This window comes from Meles meles, chromosome 6, assembly GCF_922984935.1.
Source record: "Meles meles chromosome 6, mMelMel3.1 paternal haplotype, whole genome shotgun sequence".
NCBI classification, from domain to species: Eukaryota; Metazoa; Chordata; class Mammalia; order Carnivora; family Mustelidae; genus Meles; species Meles meles.
The window spans coordinates 40705513-40727909 of record NC_060071.1 but is presented as its reverse complement, the minus strand read 5'-3'; the positions used below and the strand labels follow the sequence as shown (position 1 = coordinate 40727909).

General features: G+C 36.3%; 1 protein-coding gene across 3 annotated transcripts in view; it reads left to right on the top strand.

Annotated features, from left to right (window-relative positions):
• NEDD4 (NEDD4 E3 ubiquitin protein ligase) overlaps positions 1-22397 on the top strand; it is a 121398-nt gene that overhangs the window by 5788 nt on the left and 93213 nt on the right. Inside the window, exons 2-4 of one of the 3 annotated variants that reach the window (XM_046008637.1) lie at positions 10267-10340; positions 19172-19250; positions 19344-19382. In XM_046008637.1, the coding sequence (XP_045864593.1) occupies positions 10267-10340; positions 19172-19250; positions 19344-19382 (192 nt within the window). The remainder of the gene's footprint in view (positions 1-10266; positions 10341-19171; positions 19251-19343; positions 19383-22397) is intronic. The other 2 variants (XM_046008639.1, XM_046008640.1) reach the window with 2 other exon arrangements.

Sequence of the window (22397 nt, the reverse complement as noted above, 5' to 3'; positions counted from 1 at the left end):
GAAATGTGTGTGTGTGTGTGTGTGTGTGTGTGTGTGTGTGTGTGTACACATAAATGTGTACTGCTTTCTATATCAATCTGTATATGTGTATTTAAAAATCATGAATTCGTATCAGTTTTCGAATTCAAATCTAATGCCTCAGGGTTCTTTCCAGCCATAAGTACCTTCTCTACCAGTAAAAATTCTGACTTTTATTATTCTCATTATTTTTACTTATTTGCCCAGTCTCTTATGTTTTCGATGTCCCTGATTTCCCAAGCACGCAGGCATGTCCCCTGTCTGCCACTTTCCACTTTAGTAGGAGTAGTGCTGGGCCCCAGAGTTGCAGGGGCCCCATGCCAATGGGCACCGACTGCTGCGTCTCTGCATGGCACCGCCCTTTTCCTCTCCTGCCCCAGGCTGGTGAGCCTGCTGACCGTGAACCTCCAAGAGACTGCCTCCTCCACCCAAGCCCTGCCCAAGCTGGGCCTGACATTGATTCCTCTGCACCAGAAGAGATTAGAAGGGACTGTATGTATATATCTTTTTACAGTTAACTATTAGTAATTCATCTATCATACAGGAATAGGATCTTGGAGCTGGAAGGCACTGTAAATAAATCACTTAGGGTAAACAGGGGTATAGAAAATCAGATTTGACTAGGATGGGATTCTGGCTTTGTCACTCTCGGTGATTTGGCCTAGGTATTTGACATCTGTTGGAGCAGGATACTTACATCAGCTGATTCCCCCTTCCCTAGCTGTGTCTGGTATTAAGAATATTCTGTAGTACTGAGAGAATGTAAGATTGCTGATCTGAATGGCTAAGCCCACTGTCTACTGAATTCTGGGGCCATAGGTGTTACTGACCTTTCACTTGTTAGTCTGGCTCGGTTGCTAATCCTATCAAAGTTTTGAGAGGATAAATGAAGAGAGAAGGTAGGAGAAGAAATGCAGGGAGAAAGACAGCACAAACAAATAAGAAAAGGCGTTGATAAGACTTTTCTGAAGTCTTAAAGACTTAATATGTCTGCAGTGCAATATCACAGCCCCGTGGCCTGACCCAAACGTTTGGCTTCCTCCCATACGAGATGTGCTCTGGCAATGAATGTGAACAATCACGTCATATTTTCATGTCAAATCATATTTTCTGCCTGAAGTACATCCTGCAGACGTTTTTTTAGTGTTTGCTGGTAATAAGCTTCCTTGGTTTTGTTTTTGCATAAAGATGCTTTCATGAAAATATCCTCCTTTAAGGTGAAAGCATCAGCCTAAGTATATTCAGAGCTGCCTCTAATTAAATGCCTGCTGTATTCCAAGCACCAGATCACATGTTCTCATATTTTAGTTGTAATCATCCAAACAGTTTTGCAGAAGTAGATAGTGTTATCTCCATTTTACAGATAAGGAATGTGAGATTGTGATTTGCTCAAGGACTTGGTCCTATTAGGTAGCTAGCTGATCTGGGCTTGAATCTCAGATTTCTTTAATACCAAAGACTTGGTCTTTCCACTGTCCTTCTGCAAATAGTTGTCCAAATAGAAGAATTTAACAGAAGAGACTCTTTTCTGTTGACGGTGACAAATGTAACAAGTGCAAAATTAACTTGTAATCATTCGTATGTTCTTCCACCTCTTCTGTCTTTTTTTGTTAGTAGATTTTAGCTGGACCTTTGAAGTATATGAATTCTGTAGTTGCTTAACTATTTGTTGAACATTTACTATGGGTGAGGCATTTGGATCAGCCCTGAGGTGATAATGATGAATGACAGACCTCACTGAATTTATCACGTACAGGAAGAAAAGGACAGTAAATACGTAACCACACAAACATTTTATAGGTGAGAAGGAAAAGGAAGGTGAGATAAAAGTATATAACAGGAACGATGAATTCATCTTCCATGGTATGAAGGAGGGGCGAGAGTAATAAGGAAAGGCTGAGAAGTCACCTTTAAGATGAACCTAAGGATGAAGAGGGGTTAGCGAGGTGAAGACTGAGGCAAAAGTGCCTTCCAGGTAAGCAGAACCAACTGCGTGTGCAGGAGGTAAGATGGAGAGGAAGACTAGGGTGGTGGAGTCAGATGAGTGCAGAGAGGAGGGAAAAGCAGAGCCCGGGCAAGCAGATGAAGGAAACTCCCCAAACACGTGTGTGGACACCACACACACACACACATACACACACACACCATCATCATCATCATCACCAGCATTTTTTTAGAGTTACTATTTGCTCCTCAGATATTTAACTTTTTCTCTATTTGTTATTCTTGTCTTGTCACATCTCTGGCTTTCCATCTAGGATCACTATTTTCTGCCTGAAGTACATCCTGCAGAAGTTTTTTTTTTTTAGTGTTTGCTGATAATAAACTTTCTGTTTTTGTCTGATAATATCTTTATTTTGTTTTTCTTCTTTTCTTGGGCAAGGGGAAGGGGAGTGGAGTAAAACTTATAAACAGCGAAATACAGATTTTTAAACATACACTTTGACATACAGTGCTTTTCAACAACGCATGTAACACACAACCCAATTAAGATATAGAATATTTCCATCACTCCAGGGGCACCTGGGTGGCTCAGTCGATTAAGTGTCTGTCTTTGGCTCAGGTCATGATCCTGGGGTCTTGGGATGGAGCCCCACATTGGGCTCCCTGCTCACTCTCTCAAATAAATGAAATATTAAAAAGAAAAAATTCCATCACTCCAGAAGTCCCCTTGGGCTCTTCCAGTCAACTTCCCACTTCACTCTCCAGAGGCAACCTTTTATCACCATGCTTATCCTTTGGCCTGTCCTGGAACTCTGTAGAAATGGAATCATACAGTATGTATTCTTTTGTATCTGGCTCCTTTCGTCTAACGTAATGTTTTTCAGCCACCCATGTGGTTGTTTGTATAAGCAACTCATTCATTTTACTGCTGAGGAGTAGTCCATTGTATGAATATACCAGATCTTTATCCATTCTCCTTTTGACAGACACTCCCATTGTTTCCAGCTTTCCGCTACTGTGAATAAACCTACTGTGAACATTCATCTACAAATCTTATGAAAATTTCTTTCCCACAAACATAGGTTAATAAGCTTGATGTGTATCTTTCCAGAGGCATTTCATGTGTAAAGAAGCATGCATGGTGCTATCACATGTAAGAGTAGTGTTAAAGTGTGATGGGACAAGGAGCTGTTCTTTTTTGGAAATTATATGGTTCTGATCGAATAACTGAAGTTACAGTTTTCTAGATGGTAAATAGTCCCTCAGCTGCATTAATGATAGCCCTTGCCTGTCTTACCTTCACGCTGTACGTGTGGGTCTCAGCTTTAGTGTTCATCAGAATCACCTGGAGAGTTTGTTAAAACAGACTACTGTCCCCACCAGATTGTCTGATTTAGTAGACGTGGGGCCTGAAAAATTTTGAGAAATTCCCATGTGCTCCTACCACTGGTCCAGGCAGTACCCTCTGAGAACCACAGCTGGTCCTAAATCTGAGGATTCTGGGTATTCTAGTTTATCATGGTTACTACTGCCAAACACTGTTTTGACCATGTAAGCAAATCTATACACTTATACACTCCACCTTTACTGGGAACGCCCTCATTGCATGTATTTTCCAGTAAGTGATCTAGCATTGACATTTTTATAAAATGTCTCAAGTCAGCTTACACAGCAGAGGAACAAAACTGCTGGCAGTCGACAAGTTCAGATTTTCAGTTTTGAAAATATGGTCACCGTAAATGGTCTAACGTGTTGCCCAAAAAAAGGAGGGGGGGGAGAAAGATAAGAAACACATCCTTCCTTTCTACTCTAGCAGTTTTTAGAATAAATATGCGGTGTTTATATTATCACATTGTGTGAGTACAGTAGTCACATCAGAACCCTTATGTCATGTTTATCACTAGTGCACATTCTTTGTTCGCTTTAGTTTTCTATATACGTGTCACAAGTTTGCAAACTGTCTGACGAAGCTTTAGAACTACTCAATGCAGATGTTACATCTATATGTATGTATAATGGATGCTATCCATTCCCTTTTCTTCATTCTAGTTGGAGACAGCCTCTTGCTCTGTCCTATCCATCTGAACCGCTTCCACTCTACACCTGCTTTGTAGCCATCCCCTGCAGACTTCCATGTGCCATTCTTGTGAGAATTCTCTTGAACTCTTTTCTCCGTTGGAGCCACTGTTTCCTTAATCTCTTATCGTCCTTTCTCCTAACTTATTCCCTCATTTGCTGACGTACATCATCTGTAGAGTGGGCAGGTACTGTTGACTGGACTGTTTGGAGATAGGGTTATTTCCCAGTGGGACTCCCACATATAAATATTTATAACACTTGGTTCCTCTCCCCCCACACCCCTGCCACGTCATCAGTTTCCTCAGAGAGAAGTCTTCCAGCCTTCTGTTTGGTCGCTATAGGTCTGGCAGCCAGTGTTCTGGGCTCACTGTGCAAACTTTCCCCTGCTTCCCATTAAGTGCCTTATTCCTACTTTCAGCTACTTCAGAAAGCTTTGAGGTTAATCAAGAATTTGTCAGCTATGTGCCAATTATTCTGCCAGGTTTCACAGAGAATACCAAGATAATGAAAAGATAAACTTCTTGAGCTTCAAAATCTCACAATTTGAATAGTGGAAAAAGACACATCGTTACCTCCTCAGACAGGAGACCACATGCGATAAGTGCTATAAAAAGGGGCCTTTAACAGCAAAAGGGAAAATTTGTTTCAGCTGTGAAGGCTTGTAGAAAAAATAGTATTTGGACTTAGAAGGAAGGACAAGTCTTTTAAAAAAAACTACAATTTAAATTTTTTTTAAAAGATTTTATTTATTCACCTGACAGAGATCACAAGTAGGCAGCAGGCAGAGGAGGTGTGTGGGGGGGAAGCAGGCTCCCTGCTGAGCAGAGAGCCCGATGTGGGGCTCGATCCCAGCACCCTGGAATCACGACTTGAGCCGAAGGCAGAGGCTTAACCCACTGAGACACCCAGGCACCCCTACAGTTTAAAAAATTTTTTAAAAGATCTTATTTATTTATTTGACAGAGAGTGAGAGAGAGAGAAAGAGAGAGCACGAACAACAGAGGGTGGCCGGGGGTGGGGGCGGGGGGGGGAAGCAAGTTCCCCGATGAGCAGGAAGCCTGATGTAGGACTTGATCTCAGGACCCTGGGATCATGACCTCAGCCAAAACTGAGAGTCAGGTGCTCAACCAACAGAGCCAGCCAGGCACCCCTATCATCTCATTATTTTATTTCATTTTTTAAAATAGTTATTATCACTATTGTATATTTCCTTCTAATCTTTATCCATCAGCATATATTTTATAGTTATCATAGAATCGATACCACTATGCATCCTGATTTTTTCTAGTTAACATGATACAACATGTAATATTAATAATACATTTTAAATGGTTGCTCAGATGATGCAGGGTTTTAACAATGAAGAGGTAGGGGATGGAGAAGACTATCCCAGGCAGAGGGAGTCCAACTTGTGTAAAATCTCAGAGGTAAGTAGACACAGGGTGTCTTTTTTTAAAAAGTAGACTGACTGGAGGTATGAGGAGGGAGTTAGGTATGGGAGGCAGGCAACAGAAGACTGGGAGAAGGATGAAGAGAGGAAGAAAAATTCTTCCAAGACGTGTGAGAGATGAAAAGATTTAAAGCTCTAATTTCCTTTTCCTGGATTTTGGAGGATTGACAGAAGATTAGTAGCTGTTTTCATGAATTGTAGAGATATCTCAGGCCTGGAAAGCCATTTTTAATTCCTGTAGCCTCCCGCATTGATAATGCATTGTCATTTTGTTTGCACTGTCCTTGAGAAAAACCACATATCTTTGGCTAGGATTTGTAACTTTCCCATATCACTTTCATAGATCAAGAAAGATTTCTTAGGAGTAGAAGGGGAAGTCTCAAACTTTAAAGAAGAGCTGTGATCTATTTGGGGATAATGTTCCTGTTTTGAATAAGAAGAAGATGTTTAATTTTCATTTCTTTTTTCCTCATTTGAGCACTGTCCATGTCTCCATTTTTTATTAATTATTTTTATTAACATATAATGTATTATTTGCCCTAGGGGTACAGGTCTGTGAATCATCAGGCTTACACACTTCACAGCACTCACCATAGCACGTACCCTCCCCAATCTCCATAACCCCACCACCCTCTCCCTACCCCACCTCCCCCGAGCAACCCTTAGTTTGTTTTGTGAGATTAAGAATCTCTTATGGTTTGTCTCCTTCCCGATCCCATCTTGTTTCATGTTTTCCTTCCCTATTCCCCAAACCCCCTACTCTGCCTCTCAACTTACTCACATCAGGGAGATCATATGATAATTGTCTTTCTCTGATTGACTTATTTCACTCAGTGTAATACTCTCTAGTTCCCTCCACGGCATTGCAAATGGCAAGATTTCATTCCTTTTGATGGTTGCATAATATTCCATTGTGTATATACACCACGTCTTCTTTATCCATTCATCTGTTGATGGACATCTAGGTTCTTTCCATAGTTTGGCTGTTGTGGGCATTGCTGCTATAAACATTCGGGTGCACGTGCCCCTTCAGATCACTATATTTGGATCTTTAGGGTAAATACCCAGTAGTTTGGTTGCTGGGTAGTAGCTCTATTTTCAACTTTTTGAGGAAACTCCATACTATTTTCCAGAGTGGCTGCACCAGCTTGTATTCCCACCAACAGTGTAGGAGGGTTCCCCTTTCTCAGCATCCTCGCCAGCATCTGTTGTTTCCTGACTTGTTAATTTTAGCCATTCTGTCTGGCATGAGGTGGTATCTCACTATGGTTTTGATTCGTATTTCCCTGATGCCGAGGAGGCCAGTATTACCTTGATCCCAAAACCAGGCAAAGAGGGGCACCTGGGTGGCTCAGTGGGTTAAAGCCTCTGCCTTCGACTCAGGTCATGATCCCAGCATCCTGGGATTGAGCCCTGCATCGGGCTGTCTGCTCAGTGGAGAGCCTGCTTCCCTTCCTCTATCTCTCTGCCTGCCTCTCTGCCTACTTGTGATCTCTGTCTGTCAAATAAATAAATAAAATCTTAAAAAAAAAAAAACAGGCAAAGACTCCACCAAAAAGAAGAATTACAGACCAATATCCTTGATGAACACGTCTCTATTAACAGTACTTTGAATACCATGTTTCCAAAGTTACTGAAGAGTTTAGTCTCTTGTTGCAGCATTTATGTTCTTCTTTAGTTTCAAAGATGCCATGATGGGGGTATAGCTCAGGGGTAGAGCATTTGACTGCAAAGATGCCATGAGATATGATGATTTCTGCTTATGGTTATGATTGCAAAGGCTCGTTTGGCAATTTTCTAGCATTAATTTATAAAATGCACTTAAATGAACGAAAAGATGAAAATAAAGTGCTTATTTAATTTTATGACAGAATCTTAATATAGCTTCACATCAGTTAACCACAACACCCAAAATAACTAGTTCTGATATTTGTGGTAAGAAATGCAAGGAGAAAATTTAAAAGTTAAATGTGTTTGTTACTGTGAGTAATTTTTCACTCCCTGAGTTTTTTAAATTAACACGTTAGCATTTTTCTCCAGGAGACTTCTGGGGGATAGTTTCTGTAGAGGTTCCACCAATATGGAGTAACTTCTTAGGAGGGGTGTGATAGTCTCTTTCCTTAATTAAGTTTAAATATAAATTATAAACTCTTGTCTGTGTTAACAAAAGTTGGGATTATCAAATAACATTATTTGCTGATGGCACTTTTGATTACACTTTACCACTTGAAAAAGTTTGTTTTATTTATTAAGTCATCACAGAAAAGACTTCTAATTTTCAGAATTCGGAGTTGGAGATCCGTACCTATCTAATAAAGAACAGGCATTTCCCAGTCAACTGGGAGATGAGAATTTGGCTGTCCAGGCCAATAGAATACTTTAATGGGCCTATTTAATCAGTGGGACTTTTCCAGGAAGAAATGGTGACTGCAGATATCTTCAAATTTTGGGGAATAAGTCCCTATAGAAAACTGAAATTTCAGTTCACATATTTTGCTCTCTAAATTTTAATTCTATCTTTATTCTGATACCCGAGGATTCCCCCCCCCCGCCCTTTTTTTTGTAAAATTAGCTATGTATTTAGTTTTATTTGGGGCTAGAGGAAACTTCTATTTTATGTAACATCTTTAGTAAGCATTTTGTATTACCTGAATTTGTCATCTGAGTTTTGGAGTTAATAGAATATTTCCATGATCATATTTATTCAGTGAAAGCTCCAGGAATGAGGGTAGTTGTAAGCATTTAGAAGTAGGAGAAGACTGAAATAAATATTCCATGATATGTGTATTTTTGCCTTCCCAGGCCTCTGCTCACAAGGGATTAGGACTAACTACTTGCCAGTGGAATGACCGTGTAATCTGTTGGGCAACATCTATTTCACATTTGTTGATCTCATAAATGCTCTTGTGAATACTGTTATGCTTATGTCCTTGAGTACATTAGGGTGAGAGTGTATCTAGGGGATAGACCTAAAAAGTGGAATTTCTGGGTTATTGATTTAGAACTTTGGTAGATTTTCCAAAGGTCTCTTCAAAGTGATTCTTCAATTTATACTTCCTACCAACAGCATATTAGAGTTTTTCCTGATTACTAGTGAGATTGAAAATCTTTTCATATGTTTACTGTCCATTCTCTGTAATTTCTTGTATTATGTCGTTTATGCTTTACTTACTGGTTTTTAGGATTTTTAAAAATATATTCTGGATAATCATAATTTGTCAATGGTACACATTTTAGATACTTCCTCCTTGTCTTCTCTTTTTGTTCATGGCATCTCTTCTCATACAAAAGGTATATAATTTTAATGTCAGATCTAACTACTTTTCTCATTAGAGTTTGTATTTTTTAAAATCCTTTCCTACTTCACTGTCATAGAAATATTCTAAAATTTCCTATGAAACTTTTAAAGTTTTCTTTTTTACTTGTAAGACTTTAATATAGCTGGAATTGGTTTTTGTATAGATGTAAGATAGTGATTGAATGTTATTATTTACTTCTGTACTCATTTTTACTCTTCCCTGTGAATTTTACAATTTTTTATTAAAACCCATGACAAAAATCTGGGTGCGGGGAGTTGGAATTGTATTGAATTTATAGGTTACTTTGGAGAAAATGACAATAATATGGAATATTTCCATCCATGAACACAGTGAATTTCTTCATTTATTTAAGTCTTCTTTGTGTTCTTCAATAAGTTTTTATCATTTTAGCCATAAAAGTTCTTTACATTACTCATTAAGTCTGTTTCTTTGTGTCTGATAGTTTTGCTTAGTTGAGGATTTTTTAAAATATGCATTCTGTTTTATAATATTTTCTTACCTTTTAATTTTGAACAATTTAAAATCTACAGGACAATTAAAATAGTAGTATAATGAACACCTGTATACCCCCCCACTAGGTCCACAAATTGCTAACAGTTCACTTATTCCCTTTATTTACACACACACTCAGACATATTCAATTTTTTTATTTGCTGAAACATTAAAGAGTAAATTGTATTTTATCACACTGTATCCCTAAATATTTCAATATGTATCTCAAAGAATATCCTTATATAAAGCCTCATAACAGTATGATACTCAGGAAATTTAATACTTGATTTGTTACAGTATTAATATACTATGGTTTTATTTAATGTATAATCTACTGAATGGGATTTTTAAAATAATGAGCATGGGGGAAAACAAGCGAGAGAGGCAAACCAAGAAACTGACTCTTAACTATAGAGAACAAATTGATGGTTACGAGAGAGGAGGTGGGCAGGGGGATGGGTTAAATAGGTGATGGGGATTAAGGAATGCACTTGTGGTGAACACCAGTTGTTTTATGTGAGAGTTGAATCACTAAATCGTACACCTGAAGCTAATATTATACTATATGTTTACTAACTGGAATGAAAACTTAAAAAAATAGCTTTTGAAATAGTTATTACAAATGATTATACGCTCTTGATTTTGTGTTATTGTGTACATAGCAACAATGAAAATATTAGTACTAAGAATTTGGCTGTAGATTTTCTTGGAAGCAATGATAAATTCTTAGTGTAATAATTTAACTCTAGTGTTTTTGGCTTTCCTCTGTAGATAATCAAGTTATCTAGAAATAACAATATAGTTTTTATTTTCTGTATCTTAATGAAATTAATTTTTAAAAAAGAGTCCTCCAAGTAATTTTAAAATCATGATTACTTTATTTGATATGTATATATTTAAAGGTATGTGTCTTAGATATGTTTAAAAGTACATGAAAATAACATATAAATTTTTGTATTTTAGGAAAATTCGCGAATTGTGAGGGTCAAAGTTATAGCAGGAATAGGCCTTGCCAAAAAGGATATCTTGGGAGCTAGGTAAGTATGTTAAGTTGGATTGTAATTTCAAACTGCACTGATTGATAATTTTTTTTGGAACTTTGATGAGATGAATAATTGAATAATATTATTGGTAAATTATTGTGCAAAATGGAGTAATTATATTTCCAACTGGTGCATGGCACATGGTAGGGATTCTGGAAGGAATAGACCCAGAGAGTAGATTCCCAATCTGTGTCTGCCTGTCTGCTGACCCTGAATCACACATGTGATAGCAGATTCAAAGCAACTTGGCTAAAGACAAAAGATCTGAATAGAGATAAGAGTTGCTGTCTAAGAAACATGGTTGTGGTTCTCATCTAGAGAAGATAATTAATTGGATGATAAAATAAAACCAATAATCATCAGAGAAAAATTGCAGAATCCAAAATCTCTACAACTTATAATGTCCAGGATATAATCCAAAATTATTTGATCTATAAAGAATCAGGAAAATGGGGGGCGCCTGGGTGGCTCAGGGGTTAAGCCTCTGCCTTCAGCTCAGGTCATGATCTCAGGGACCTGGGATCGAGCCGCGCATCGGGCTCTCTGCTCAGCAGGGAGCCTGCTTTCCCCCCTCTCTCTCTGCCTACCTCTCTGACTACTTGTGATCTCTCTCTGTCAAATAAATAAAATCTTAAAAAAAAAAAAAAAGAATCAGGAAAATGGAACACATTCTCAGTAGAAAAAAGAAAATGTACTAAAAAACATGTTTATACCTGATATTGTACCACTAAGGATTAGAAAATCTCAAGAATGAGAAACTATGAAAAATGAAAATTCTAGAACTGAAAATTATAATATTTGAAATTATAAGTCAGGTAGAATTAACACCAGAATTCAGACGAAGAGGAAAACTTAATTGAACTAAAAACTAGATCAGTAAAAATTATTTCCTAATTAATAAATGAGAGACATGGAGTACCTGGGTGGCTCAGTCACTTAAGTGTCCAACTCTTGATCTTGGCTCAGGTCTTGATTCAGGGTGGGGAGTTCAAGCCCTGCCTTGGGCTCCACACTAGGTATGGAGCATACTAAAAATAAAAAAAGAGAGAGAGACAAAGATTGAAAATTTTTTTTTAAATGAACAGTGACTCAGGGACTTCTTAGATAATATCAGACAGTCTCACATACATGAAGTTAAAGCCCTAGAAATAGAGGAGAAGGGAAAAAATGAGGTAAAACCTTTTTAAAGGAAATAATGGCCCACTTAAAAAAATTCGATGAAAGATACAAATATATAGTATTCATAAATCCCAAGCAGAATAACACTAGGAAGAACTGCTGAGGCACATCCTATTCACACCGTTGAAAGCCCAAGTGTAAAGAAAAATTCTGGCAGAAGAAAGAGAAGAAAATGACATTAGGTACATGGGAACTACAGTTCATTTAAGGGCTGACTTCTCCCAAGAAACTATGGAGGCAGGAAGAAATTGGTACAATGGAATAACAATTGTCAATCCAGAACTCTGTATTCAGTGAAAATATCCTTCAGGATGATGACAAATAAAGACATTTTCAGATAAAACTATGAGATTTTATTATTGGCAGATCTGCCCTCTAAGAAGAGGTAAAGGAAGTTCTTCCAGCTTAAAAATAAAAAAAATTAAAAAAGTAGATAAAGATGGAAACTCAGGTCCTCAGAAAAGAATAAGGGAATAGTAACTACCTGGGAATATGAAAAACTTACAACACTTCTTGCAGGATTTTTATTATATGTGGATAGAATATATATAACAACTATACAATAAAGGACAGGAATGGGTGTGGGTTATCATTACAAAAAGAAGAACGATTTTTAGTTGCTGCCTAGGCATTTTACGTTATGACAACCCTGCTCACCCCCGGAGTCTGGACATTTAGGTAAGGACCTGAGCTTAGGATTCCTGCCACAAGTTACTTCTATGCTTTCCCCAGGGCACCCTTTTTAAAATAACCACTTAGCGTTAAGACAACAAAAAGTTACTGACCTCCACCCCAACCACTTTATAAGTAATAGTTGCTTGCCACCCTGTTCTTTATCTCCTACGTGCTCATGACCTGGTAACAGAGGATTGCCTTTTCTCTGTCTTGTTTCTCCTCCCCAGTTCCTCTCATTTCTGAGATCTGTAAGTAACAAACCTTGTGCCTTACCTACTTTATGTGGGTATATTAAAACTACCTTCAATCAAAATGACCCTGGGGCTTTCACTTCCCCAAAGTGGGAGCTCAGATGCTGAGGGAGCTTCCTGTCCAACCCCACGTGGGTGGTTTATTCCTCCCCACTCAGTAGATCCTAATCTGCATATTCTTAATTTAATACACTAGCTCCAGCTCAACACAGTAATGGACCTGTTTACTAAACTAAATAAACGTTTAGTAGAGTGGTTCAGTATTAAATGTAAGTAGAATAAAAAATTAAGGGTGTGCCTTATAATATCTAGGTAAACCACTGAAAGTAATGTAAAGAATTATTGATAAAAATCCAACAGACATTTTTAAATGAAATTCCAAAAAAAGTGAAATAATTAAATAAAAGCCCAGGAAAAGAAGAATAAATGAGCTAAATGATCCAAAAAAAAAAAAAAGAAAGAAAGAAAAGGAAGAAGAAGAAATAGAAAAAGAATAAAAGAGGAAGGAGAAGAATAGAAAACCTGTTATAAATTGGTAGACCTAAATCTAATCTTACCAATAACAGTTTTAAACATTTATGGACAAAGGTAAATAGGAGGCAGAGGTTGTTAGAATGGATTAAAAAACAAGACCCAATTACATGTTGTTTATAAAAGATATGTTTAAAAGAGACACAGTTAAGGAGAAGTAAAATGGACCCAAAAAATATGCCACACAGACAGTAAGAATAAGAAGACTGAAGTGGATTTATTAATATCTGATAAAATAGATTTCAACACCAGAAAGTATTTGCAGACATGTCATAACAACAAAAGAGTAAACAGAAGGCCATAACAATCATAAATCACAAATAAATTATAAAACGATCACAAGTATGTACCTATTAATAGAGCTTGAAAATATATGAAACAACACTGGACAGAATTAAAAGGATAAATAAAAAAATTCCACAATCATAGTGGGGACATCAGTACCTCTCTCAGCAATAGATGAAACAACTAGATTAGAAAATGAACAAAAACACAAATTTGGACAATATTATGAACAACTTCAACATGAGGAACACTGTTTCTAACAATTGCACACATACACTCTTTTCAAGTGGATGTAGTACATTCACAAGCATAGCCCATAAATGTATTATTTATCTATTTCTGCAAGACTATGATTACCATAAAATTAGCTTACTGTTTCTAACAATTGCACACATACACTCTTTTCAAGTGGATGTAGTACATTCACAAGCATAGCCCATAAATGTATTATTTATCTATTTCTGCAAGACTATGATTACCATAAAATTAGCTTAAAAGAACAAACACTTATTATCTCAGTTTCTGTGGGTCAGAATCCTTGCATGGTTTAGCTTTGTTGTCTGCTTCTGGGTCTCACATAACTGCAGTGGAAGTATTGGCTAGGGATATGGCCTCATCTGAGTCTTCTTTGGGGAAGAATCTACTTTCAAACCCATGTGGTTATTGATAGCATTCAGATCCTTTCACCTGCCAGACTGAGGGCTTCATTTTTGCTGGCTATCAGCCAGAGGCCACCCTAAGTTCCTTACTGTATGACCTTCATATGGCAGCTTGCAAGCTAACAACTTGCTTTTTCAAAGCTAGCAAAGGAGGGCATCTCAAAGCATAGATGGATTAGAGTCTTACGTAATACAATCAACATACATTTTGTCACTTTTGCCATAATGTATTGGTTAGAATATATAGGTCTTTCCCACATTTAAGAGGAGGATAACTCAAAAGGCATGAACATAAGGAGGTGGGGATAATAGGAGCTGCCCTAGAGTCTGTCAACCATAATATTGTTCCATAAAACAATAAATCAAAAAACTGCAAAGTTACACATTATTTTCAAGTGCATATGGTACATTTACCAATATACACCATTTTAGAATAAGTCTCAGGAATCTTGAAAACATTGGAAGTATATAGAGGATGTTCTCTGATAACAGTGGAATTAAATTATAAATAAATAATATTAATGATATTTAGAAACCCCCCAAATATTTGGAAGTAAAACAGTAGTCTTCTAAATAATCTATGGGTCAAAGAAAAAACTGCAAGAGAAATTAGGAAATATTTTGAACAGAATAAAAATGAAAATACAGCAATATCAAAATTTTGGGGATGCAGCTAGAGTAATATTTAGAGGAAAATATATAGTTTTAAAGTGCCTAACTTAGAAAAGGAGCAAAATCTAATGAATGATTTGAGTTCTGATCTTCAGAAATTAGAGAAAGAGCATATTAAGTCCAAAGTAAGTAGAAGGAAGAAAATAATAAAGGTAACGGCAGAAATTAGTGAACCAGAAAGTGCATAATGATAGAAAATAGGGGTCAATAAAAATTTTAAACTTCTAGCTAGGTTGATCAAGAACAAAAGAGAAAAGGCACAAATTACCATAATAGGAATGAAAGCAGAGGCATTGCTAGAGATCCTACGGAACAGAAAAAACAAAAAGGGAACACTGTGCACAACCTCATACCTATAAGGAATTGTTACACAACTTAGATGAAGTAGACAAAATCCTTGAAAGAGAGAAATCACCAAAATTAATCACAGAAGAAATAGAAAGTTTGAATAGCACTGTACTGAACAATATATAACAATATATGACAAGGTGAGCATTTTTCTAGGAATGTAAGGTTTATGCAGCATTTAAAAAAAGAATCTATCAGGGTAGGATATAGTGGAAGTGCCTTCTCTTCCAGCCTCTTTGGTCTCAGCAACAGAAACAAGATGACAAAGGAAATGTCATCATTTAGAAAGCATCACAGTAAGATGAACTTGATCTGCCGCCACAGGAGCTCTAAGGCCTACTACCTTCAGAGTCAACCTGTGGCAAATGTGGCTATCCTGTCAAGCAGAAGAGAAAGTATAACTAGCCAAGGTTAAGAGATGAAATACCACTGGGACCAGTTGAATGAGGCACCCAAAAATTGTATACCACAGAGAGATTCCATGAAGACCAACAAGTAATCTCTGCTGGGGCCTCCAGTTATCCTAAGGATTTCAACAGTTATCACACAATAATAAATGTTCTGGTTTTTTAAAAAAAAAAATCTATCAGGGGCACCTGGGTGACTTATTTGGTTAAGTATCTGCCTTTAGCTCAGGTCATGATCTCAGGGTCCTGGGATCAAGCCCCACATTGGGCTCCTTGCTCAGTCAGGGAGCCTGTTTCTTCCTCTCCCTTCACCCCACCCCCACGAATGCCCTCTCTTTCAAATAAATAAATAAAATCTATCGATGTAATTCATCCTATTAATACAGTACAGGAAAAAACCCCACAGTATTACTTCAATAGATACAGAAAGTACATTTGACAAAATCTAACACCTGTTCATGTTAAAAAAAAAATTTCAGCAAGCTAAGAGTAAATGGAAGATTGATTTAACATCCAAAGAGTAATCAAGTTCATCATATTAATAGAATGCAGTTCATCATATTAATAGAATAAATGAAAAAATCATGATCATTTCAGTGAAAGCAAAAAAAACCATCCGACAAAATTCAGCACAGATTCATGGTAGAAACTCCTAACAGACTAGGGACAGATGGGACTGTTCTAAACCTGATTAAGGTTATGGTGAAAAAACCAGTAGCTAACATCATTCTCAGTAGTGGCAGTCTGAATGCTTTCTACTTAAATTCAGGAATAAGACAAGTTTTGTGCTCTTACAGTCAATTCAACACTGTATTGGATGTCCTAGCTGTATAATGTGGCAAAGGAGAAGAAATTAAAGTAATTCAGACTGAAAAGGAAGAAAACTGTCTTTATTTGCAGACAACATGATCAAGTACATGGAAAGCCCTAAAGAGTCTACAAAAAATCTGCTAGATCTAATAAGATATAAGGCCATAGGATACAAACTACCAAAATTGATTATATTTTTATATACTATACTATATATATTATAAATATATTATATATATAAATATATTTTTATATTTTATATACTATCAATCAACAATTGGAAAATAAATTTTTTTAAATATCCATTTATAATAGCATAAAAACAAAACTCCGTGGGACACCTGGGTGGCTTAGTTGGTTAAGGATCCATCTCTTGATCTCAGCTCAGGTCTTAATCTCAGGGTTGTGAGTTCAAGCCCCATGTTGGACTCCACACTGGGTATGGAGTCTACTAAAAAAAAAACAAAAACAAAACAACAAGAACAAAACCCCTAGAAATATATTTAACAAAAGATTTGCATGAAAACTACAAAACATTGCTGAGGGAAATCAAAGATTTAAATCAATGGGTAAATATGCTTATGTTCATGAATTGGAAGATTCACGTAGAGTTTTATCCTTCTTCAAATTGATTAGATTTGGCACAATCCCAGTCAAAATCCCAGCATGTGTTTTTGGAGAAATTGGTAAACTGATTCCATTATTTTTATGGAAAGTCAAAGAGCATGGAATAAACCAAAGCAGTTTCATAAAAAGAAGAACAAAATTGAAGTTATGCTACTAAAACAGAGTGGCATTGGCATAAGAATAGATATATTGTTCAGTGGAATAGAAGAAAAGAGTATAGAAACACATACACACACACACACAGACGTATACATGGCTGATTGTTTTTCACCAAAATGTGTTAAGGTAATTCAAGAGAAAGATAGCCATCAATACTGGAACAACAGATTGTCTGTTTGGAAAAAAAATTAATCTCATTCCTTACCACACATCATATAGAAAATTAATAAGAGCTAAAATTATAAAACTTCTACAGGGACACGTAGGAGAAAAATCTGTGCTCTACTGGGTACACAAAGATTTCTTGAGTGGGACTTAAAAAATATGAACCATAAAGAAAGAAAAATGTTGAAATGGACTTCATCAGGATTAAAAACTTTTATTTGCAAGACACAGGTAATAATAAGAAAAGGCAAGCCACAGATTGGGAGAAAATATTTTCAAAACATGTATTTGATAGAAGCCTTTAATTCACGATATATAAAGACTTCTTACAACTCAAAATAATGTATAAAATAGCTAATTAAAAAATGGACAAAACCCTTCTCAGACCTTTTAGTTATGAGTCAGAACAATAAGAAGTTGTTCTTAAAGTTTTAAAACCATAGATGAGATTGTGAAGGGAAAACTTTGAGAGAACAAAAGCCAAGGGCAATACTTTAGGGAATTTCAGTATTTAACTGGTAGTTGCTGGAGAGGAGCCTGAGAGAGAGACTGAGAAGGAACAGTTAGAATAGTATGAGGACAGCCAGAAAGTGGGTGTGTCATGAAAGCAAAGGAGATTAGTTTCAAAGAGGAAGTAATCAGTAGGATCAAAAATAGAGAGGACCAACAAAATAAGTGTCTGGAAGGTGTTGATTGCTTTAGCAAATTGGTGAGCAGTTTCAGAGGAATGGGTAGGAAGGAAAGAGATAGAAACCAAATTCTGGGGCTTTGAAGGGCAGAGGGAGTTGAGGGAATGAAGAAAGGGAGTGGTTGGCTGTGTGGCTGAGAACATGGTCTCTGGAGCCAGGTGCTTGAGTGTCAGTTCTTGTCCTTGCACTTACGCTTTATGATCTGCGATAAGCTGGCTGACCTCTCTCTCTGTACAAAAATAAAGACAGTAACCATACCTACCTCATAAGTCGTTATAAGGATTCCAAGAGTTAATATATATATAAACTGTTTAGAAAGGTGCCTGGCACCGAGTAATTATTATGTAAGTATTAGTCACTATTGTTATTAATATTGTTGCAGATTATTTTCCTGGAAAGTTTGAGATTGGAAGAAAGACAATCTAGCTCACTCTGCTGGAGGAAGGAGAGGGAGTTAAGGAGTGGGGGGCAGTTTAAAAATGTGTTTATATGATTAGAAAAACCTAGGTCAAAAGAAATCTGACCATATAAAAGGAAGAAGTGAAAACAGATGATAAAAGATTTCAGAGCAGGTTGGAGGAACGTGCACAAAGAGGAACTGGCCTCAACCAGGGAGCACAATGCCTGAGTCAATGAGGTTAGGGATAAGGATGCATTATGATAAATACCAGCATGTATTTATGGTCTGATTTGCCAGCATGTAAAGTGGTCTGATGGCTTTGATTTTTGTCAATTAAAGTAAGAGGTAAGGTTGTATGCGGAACTGGGAGGAGAAGCTGGTGGAGGAGAATCATGAGTATTTAGGATCCTCAGAGAAACTGGAGCAATTTGACAATGGACAAGTAAAGTGTCTACAGTCTTTGGCTTTGCAACTTAAATATCACAAGATTTCTTTTCCATGTCTCTTTGTAGAAAGGGTTACATTATTTTCAACTAAAACACTTTGTCTTATTTTATTAAAAAAAAGAAAAAAGAAAAAGTTTACACCCATGAGGTAACTTGGAACAACCTGAGGTCTTGCAGAACTAATCTTGAGAATCATTAAATTTACCATCTTAACCCAAAAGAAGAAAGAATGTAATAAAAATGGAACAAATTTTCAAAAATCTAAAAAGGTTGGAAATCATTAAATTAGATTAAAAGGTTTTCTTTCCATTTCTTTGTCTTTTTCACTAACATGGTACTTTGACTTTTTAACAAGATACAAAAATTACTATAATTATTTACTCCTGCTTCAGGAACCCTTCTGTTTAAGCATAGGAAATAATTATAGAAATTGCTAACAAGGAAAAATCTGTGATTTTTATAGTTTGAGCAATCTGAGTTTGGGAATAAGCAACAATTATTATTATGTTTTTATTTTAACAGTGATCCTTATGTGAGAGTGACGTTATATGATCCAATGAATGGAGTTTTTACAAGTGTGCAAACAAAAACCATTAAAAAGGTTAGACTTAGCAGTATTCAAAAACTTTTTAAATATACTTTTTTTATGACAAAATATAAAAAAATTAGTTATACTATGTTTATTGTCTTTTAGACCTTGAATCCAAAATGGAATGAAGAAATATTATTCAGAGTAAGTATGTATTTAATTTCAGTAAAACAGCAAAAAAATTTTCTCAGTAGGTTAGAATGATGAGTTGCCATTTATAACATTATAAAATGTATCTTATTCGAATTTACCTAGATTCATAAAAATTTAAAAAGAGTTAAATCTAGGTATCTCCTTGATGACATGATCCTGGAATCACTTATCTTAAAAAAAAATGCATATGAGGTAACAAAGAGGTAAAAGGCAATTTTAAACCTGGAATTATCTTATTCTACTTTAATTCTGATTTAGAGATTATATGCTTGTCTTATTCCAATTTAGCAGATTTTGATGTTTTCTCCTAAAGATCATGCAATTTTGTGTCTCCCCGGTCATTTATTAAATAGGTGATCTGGATGAGAGATGGTGAGGGCCTACCACTGAATAGATGCATTTCTTCTTCTACATCCTTCATTCGCATTCCTGCCTTCCCCCTCAGCCTTCCTCCCTATAGCATAAGAGCAAACTCCAAATCAGCAGTTACTTTGGACTCCTCAGGAGGACCCTCAGGTTGACAGTGCCTCCTTGTACCTGTTTGTCAGAGTCCTTGCTGGTGCCAGAATCAACACCCTCCCAGCATTGATGGAGATGCAAACAGCCATCTCCCCTTCTCTGCTGGATCATTCCCATTTGTATATTCTGTCCTTTAAATGTCCTGCCTTGACCTCACAGTCCTCTTTAGCTTTGACTTATTTCTCTGTTCACCTGAATAATCGGTGTTCTTGAAAGAGTTGCCTACCCCCATCACGTCTGCTTCTCTGATGCATTCCTTAACCCACTCTAATCTAACCCACACCCGCATCGTTGCAATAAAACTGTTCTGAGGTCGCTGCTGACCTCTGTGTTGCCACATTCTTCTAATCTCATCCTAGTTACATGCTCAGCATTGGTTGACACAGCTGACCATGCCTGAAACACCAGCCTCTCCTGAGGCTTGTATGGTGCCACACCTGACTTCAGTCAGGAAAATAGAAGCCTCTATTCTATATTCCACATTTGGAGATTTTTTCATTCATTTTGTTTTGTTTTAATAAAATGAATTGGAAGGGAAGAAATTGTTGAAGCAAATCCGAGAAGCTGTTACTGAAGATCCAGCCAATAGCACCAACTAGAGTGCTTCTGGTTTTTCTTTTGTAGAGAAGGAGCTCTCCCTTAACCCTATTTAGTATGGCATGAAAACAGCATTTTAAATCAGTTTGGAGATTTTGGGTTCATGAGGAAATGGTATTGAGTCAACTGGATAGTCATATGGGGAAAAATGAAGCAAAATTTCTGGCTTACTTTCACCAGAATAAATTCCAGATTTGGTAACTTCTGGTTTTGATTGCTTCTTTGGCACAAGTATTACTTAAGAGAATTTTAAAATTCCCAAGTGATTGAGTGTTTTATTTATTTACATTTTATTGTTATTTTACTTACTTTATTGTGTTTTTCTTAGAAATATATGTGTTTTCGATGTATTGAAGTTTCTTTTTTGTACCTCTTACTCTTTTTTCTTTCTAGTATCATTGGCTTGCACATATCAAAATAATGTTTAGCTGTAATAGGGATGGGTGTTTATTTGTCTTGTTTCCAATTTTAATGGGAATTAATCTAGCTTTTCTCCATTAAACATAGCTTTTTATTTTTTAAATCATATTAAGGAGGTATTCAGCTATTGTTATTTTTTTCAAGACTCAAAAAAAAACCTTGAAACTTCTACTTTAACCATGATGTAGTAATAGGGCACTGAACTTAACCTGATTCTATAAACAACTGTAAAGGTATGAAAGATGTTAGCAGGATCCAGAGTCTCACAACGTAATATTCAAAGTGAGCCTAAAGTTATCTTACCTACAACAAATCGCAAAAATATAAGCAATTCTCCAAAGAAGACAATCGGTAAATGTCAATAGCAAGATGAAGCAGACATTGGAATTTAGTAGTAGAACAGCTACCAAATTAAAACAGCTATTATGACCATTACAATTACAAAAACAAAAACTGTAAAAAAAGAATGAAATAGAAATATTAGATTTTAAGAATATTATATCTGAAATTTTAAAAATCATTGAATGAGCTCAATAGCAAAGTGAAGATAACAGTGAAAAGCATTAGTGAAACTGAAGATAAGCAATAGAAATGATCTAATCTGAAGAACAGAAAATAAAGATTGGAAAAAAAAAATTAGTAGAGCCTGAGGGACGTGTGGACAATATTAAAAGAGCTTACTATTTGGGTCATTGAAGTCTCAGAAGGAGAAAAAGACATTGATGGAAACAAATACTTGAAGTAATAATGTCCCCAAATCTCCAAATTTGGTAAAAGAAATGTTTTTACAGAGTAAAGAAATTCAGCAAAACAGAGAGTATATGCAAAGAAAACCATGCTCAGACACATCATAGTCAACCTGCTGGAACCAAAGATAATGAAGAAATGTTGAAGGCAGCCTGGAAAAATGGTAGAGGAGTAATGGTGTAAGTAGCTGAAGGCTTCTCTTCAGACACCATGATGAAACAACGTAATGAAGGTAGCAAAGGAGGAAAGAACAATCAAATCAGAATTCTATAGTTAACAGAAGTATCCTTCAGGAATGATAATGTAATAAAGGAATTCAAAGCCGAGGAAAAATAAGAGAATTTATTGCTGGTAGACATACTCTAAAGAAAATGCTAAAGGAAATTTTTTAGCCTGAAGGTGAATGGTATCAGAGGTAAATTTAACTTCAGAATTGAAGAAAAAGCAACAAAGAGTAACTATCAGTGATTATAATATATTATTTTCCCCTGTCGAGTAACTTAAAATATTAAGCTGTTGAAGGCAAAAATTATAACATTGGTGGGATTTATGTAGGCATAATACATATCACAACCATAACATATGTTCCACAACCATAGAAGAGTGAGGATAAAACAACGTTTTTGGTTGTAGGGCTTCTGTGTATTACTTAAAGTGGCTGTTAAATAGGTATATTATAATCCTTAGTGCAACCACTATAAAGTGAAAGAGAGATACAGTCAA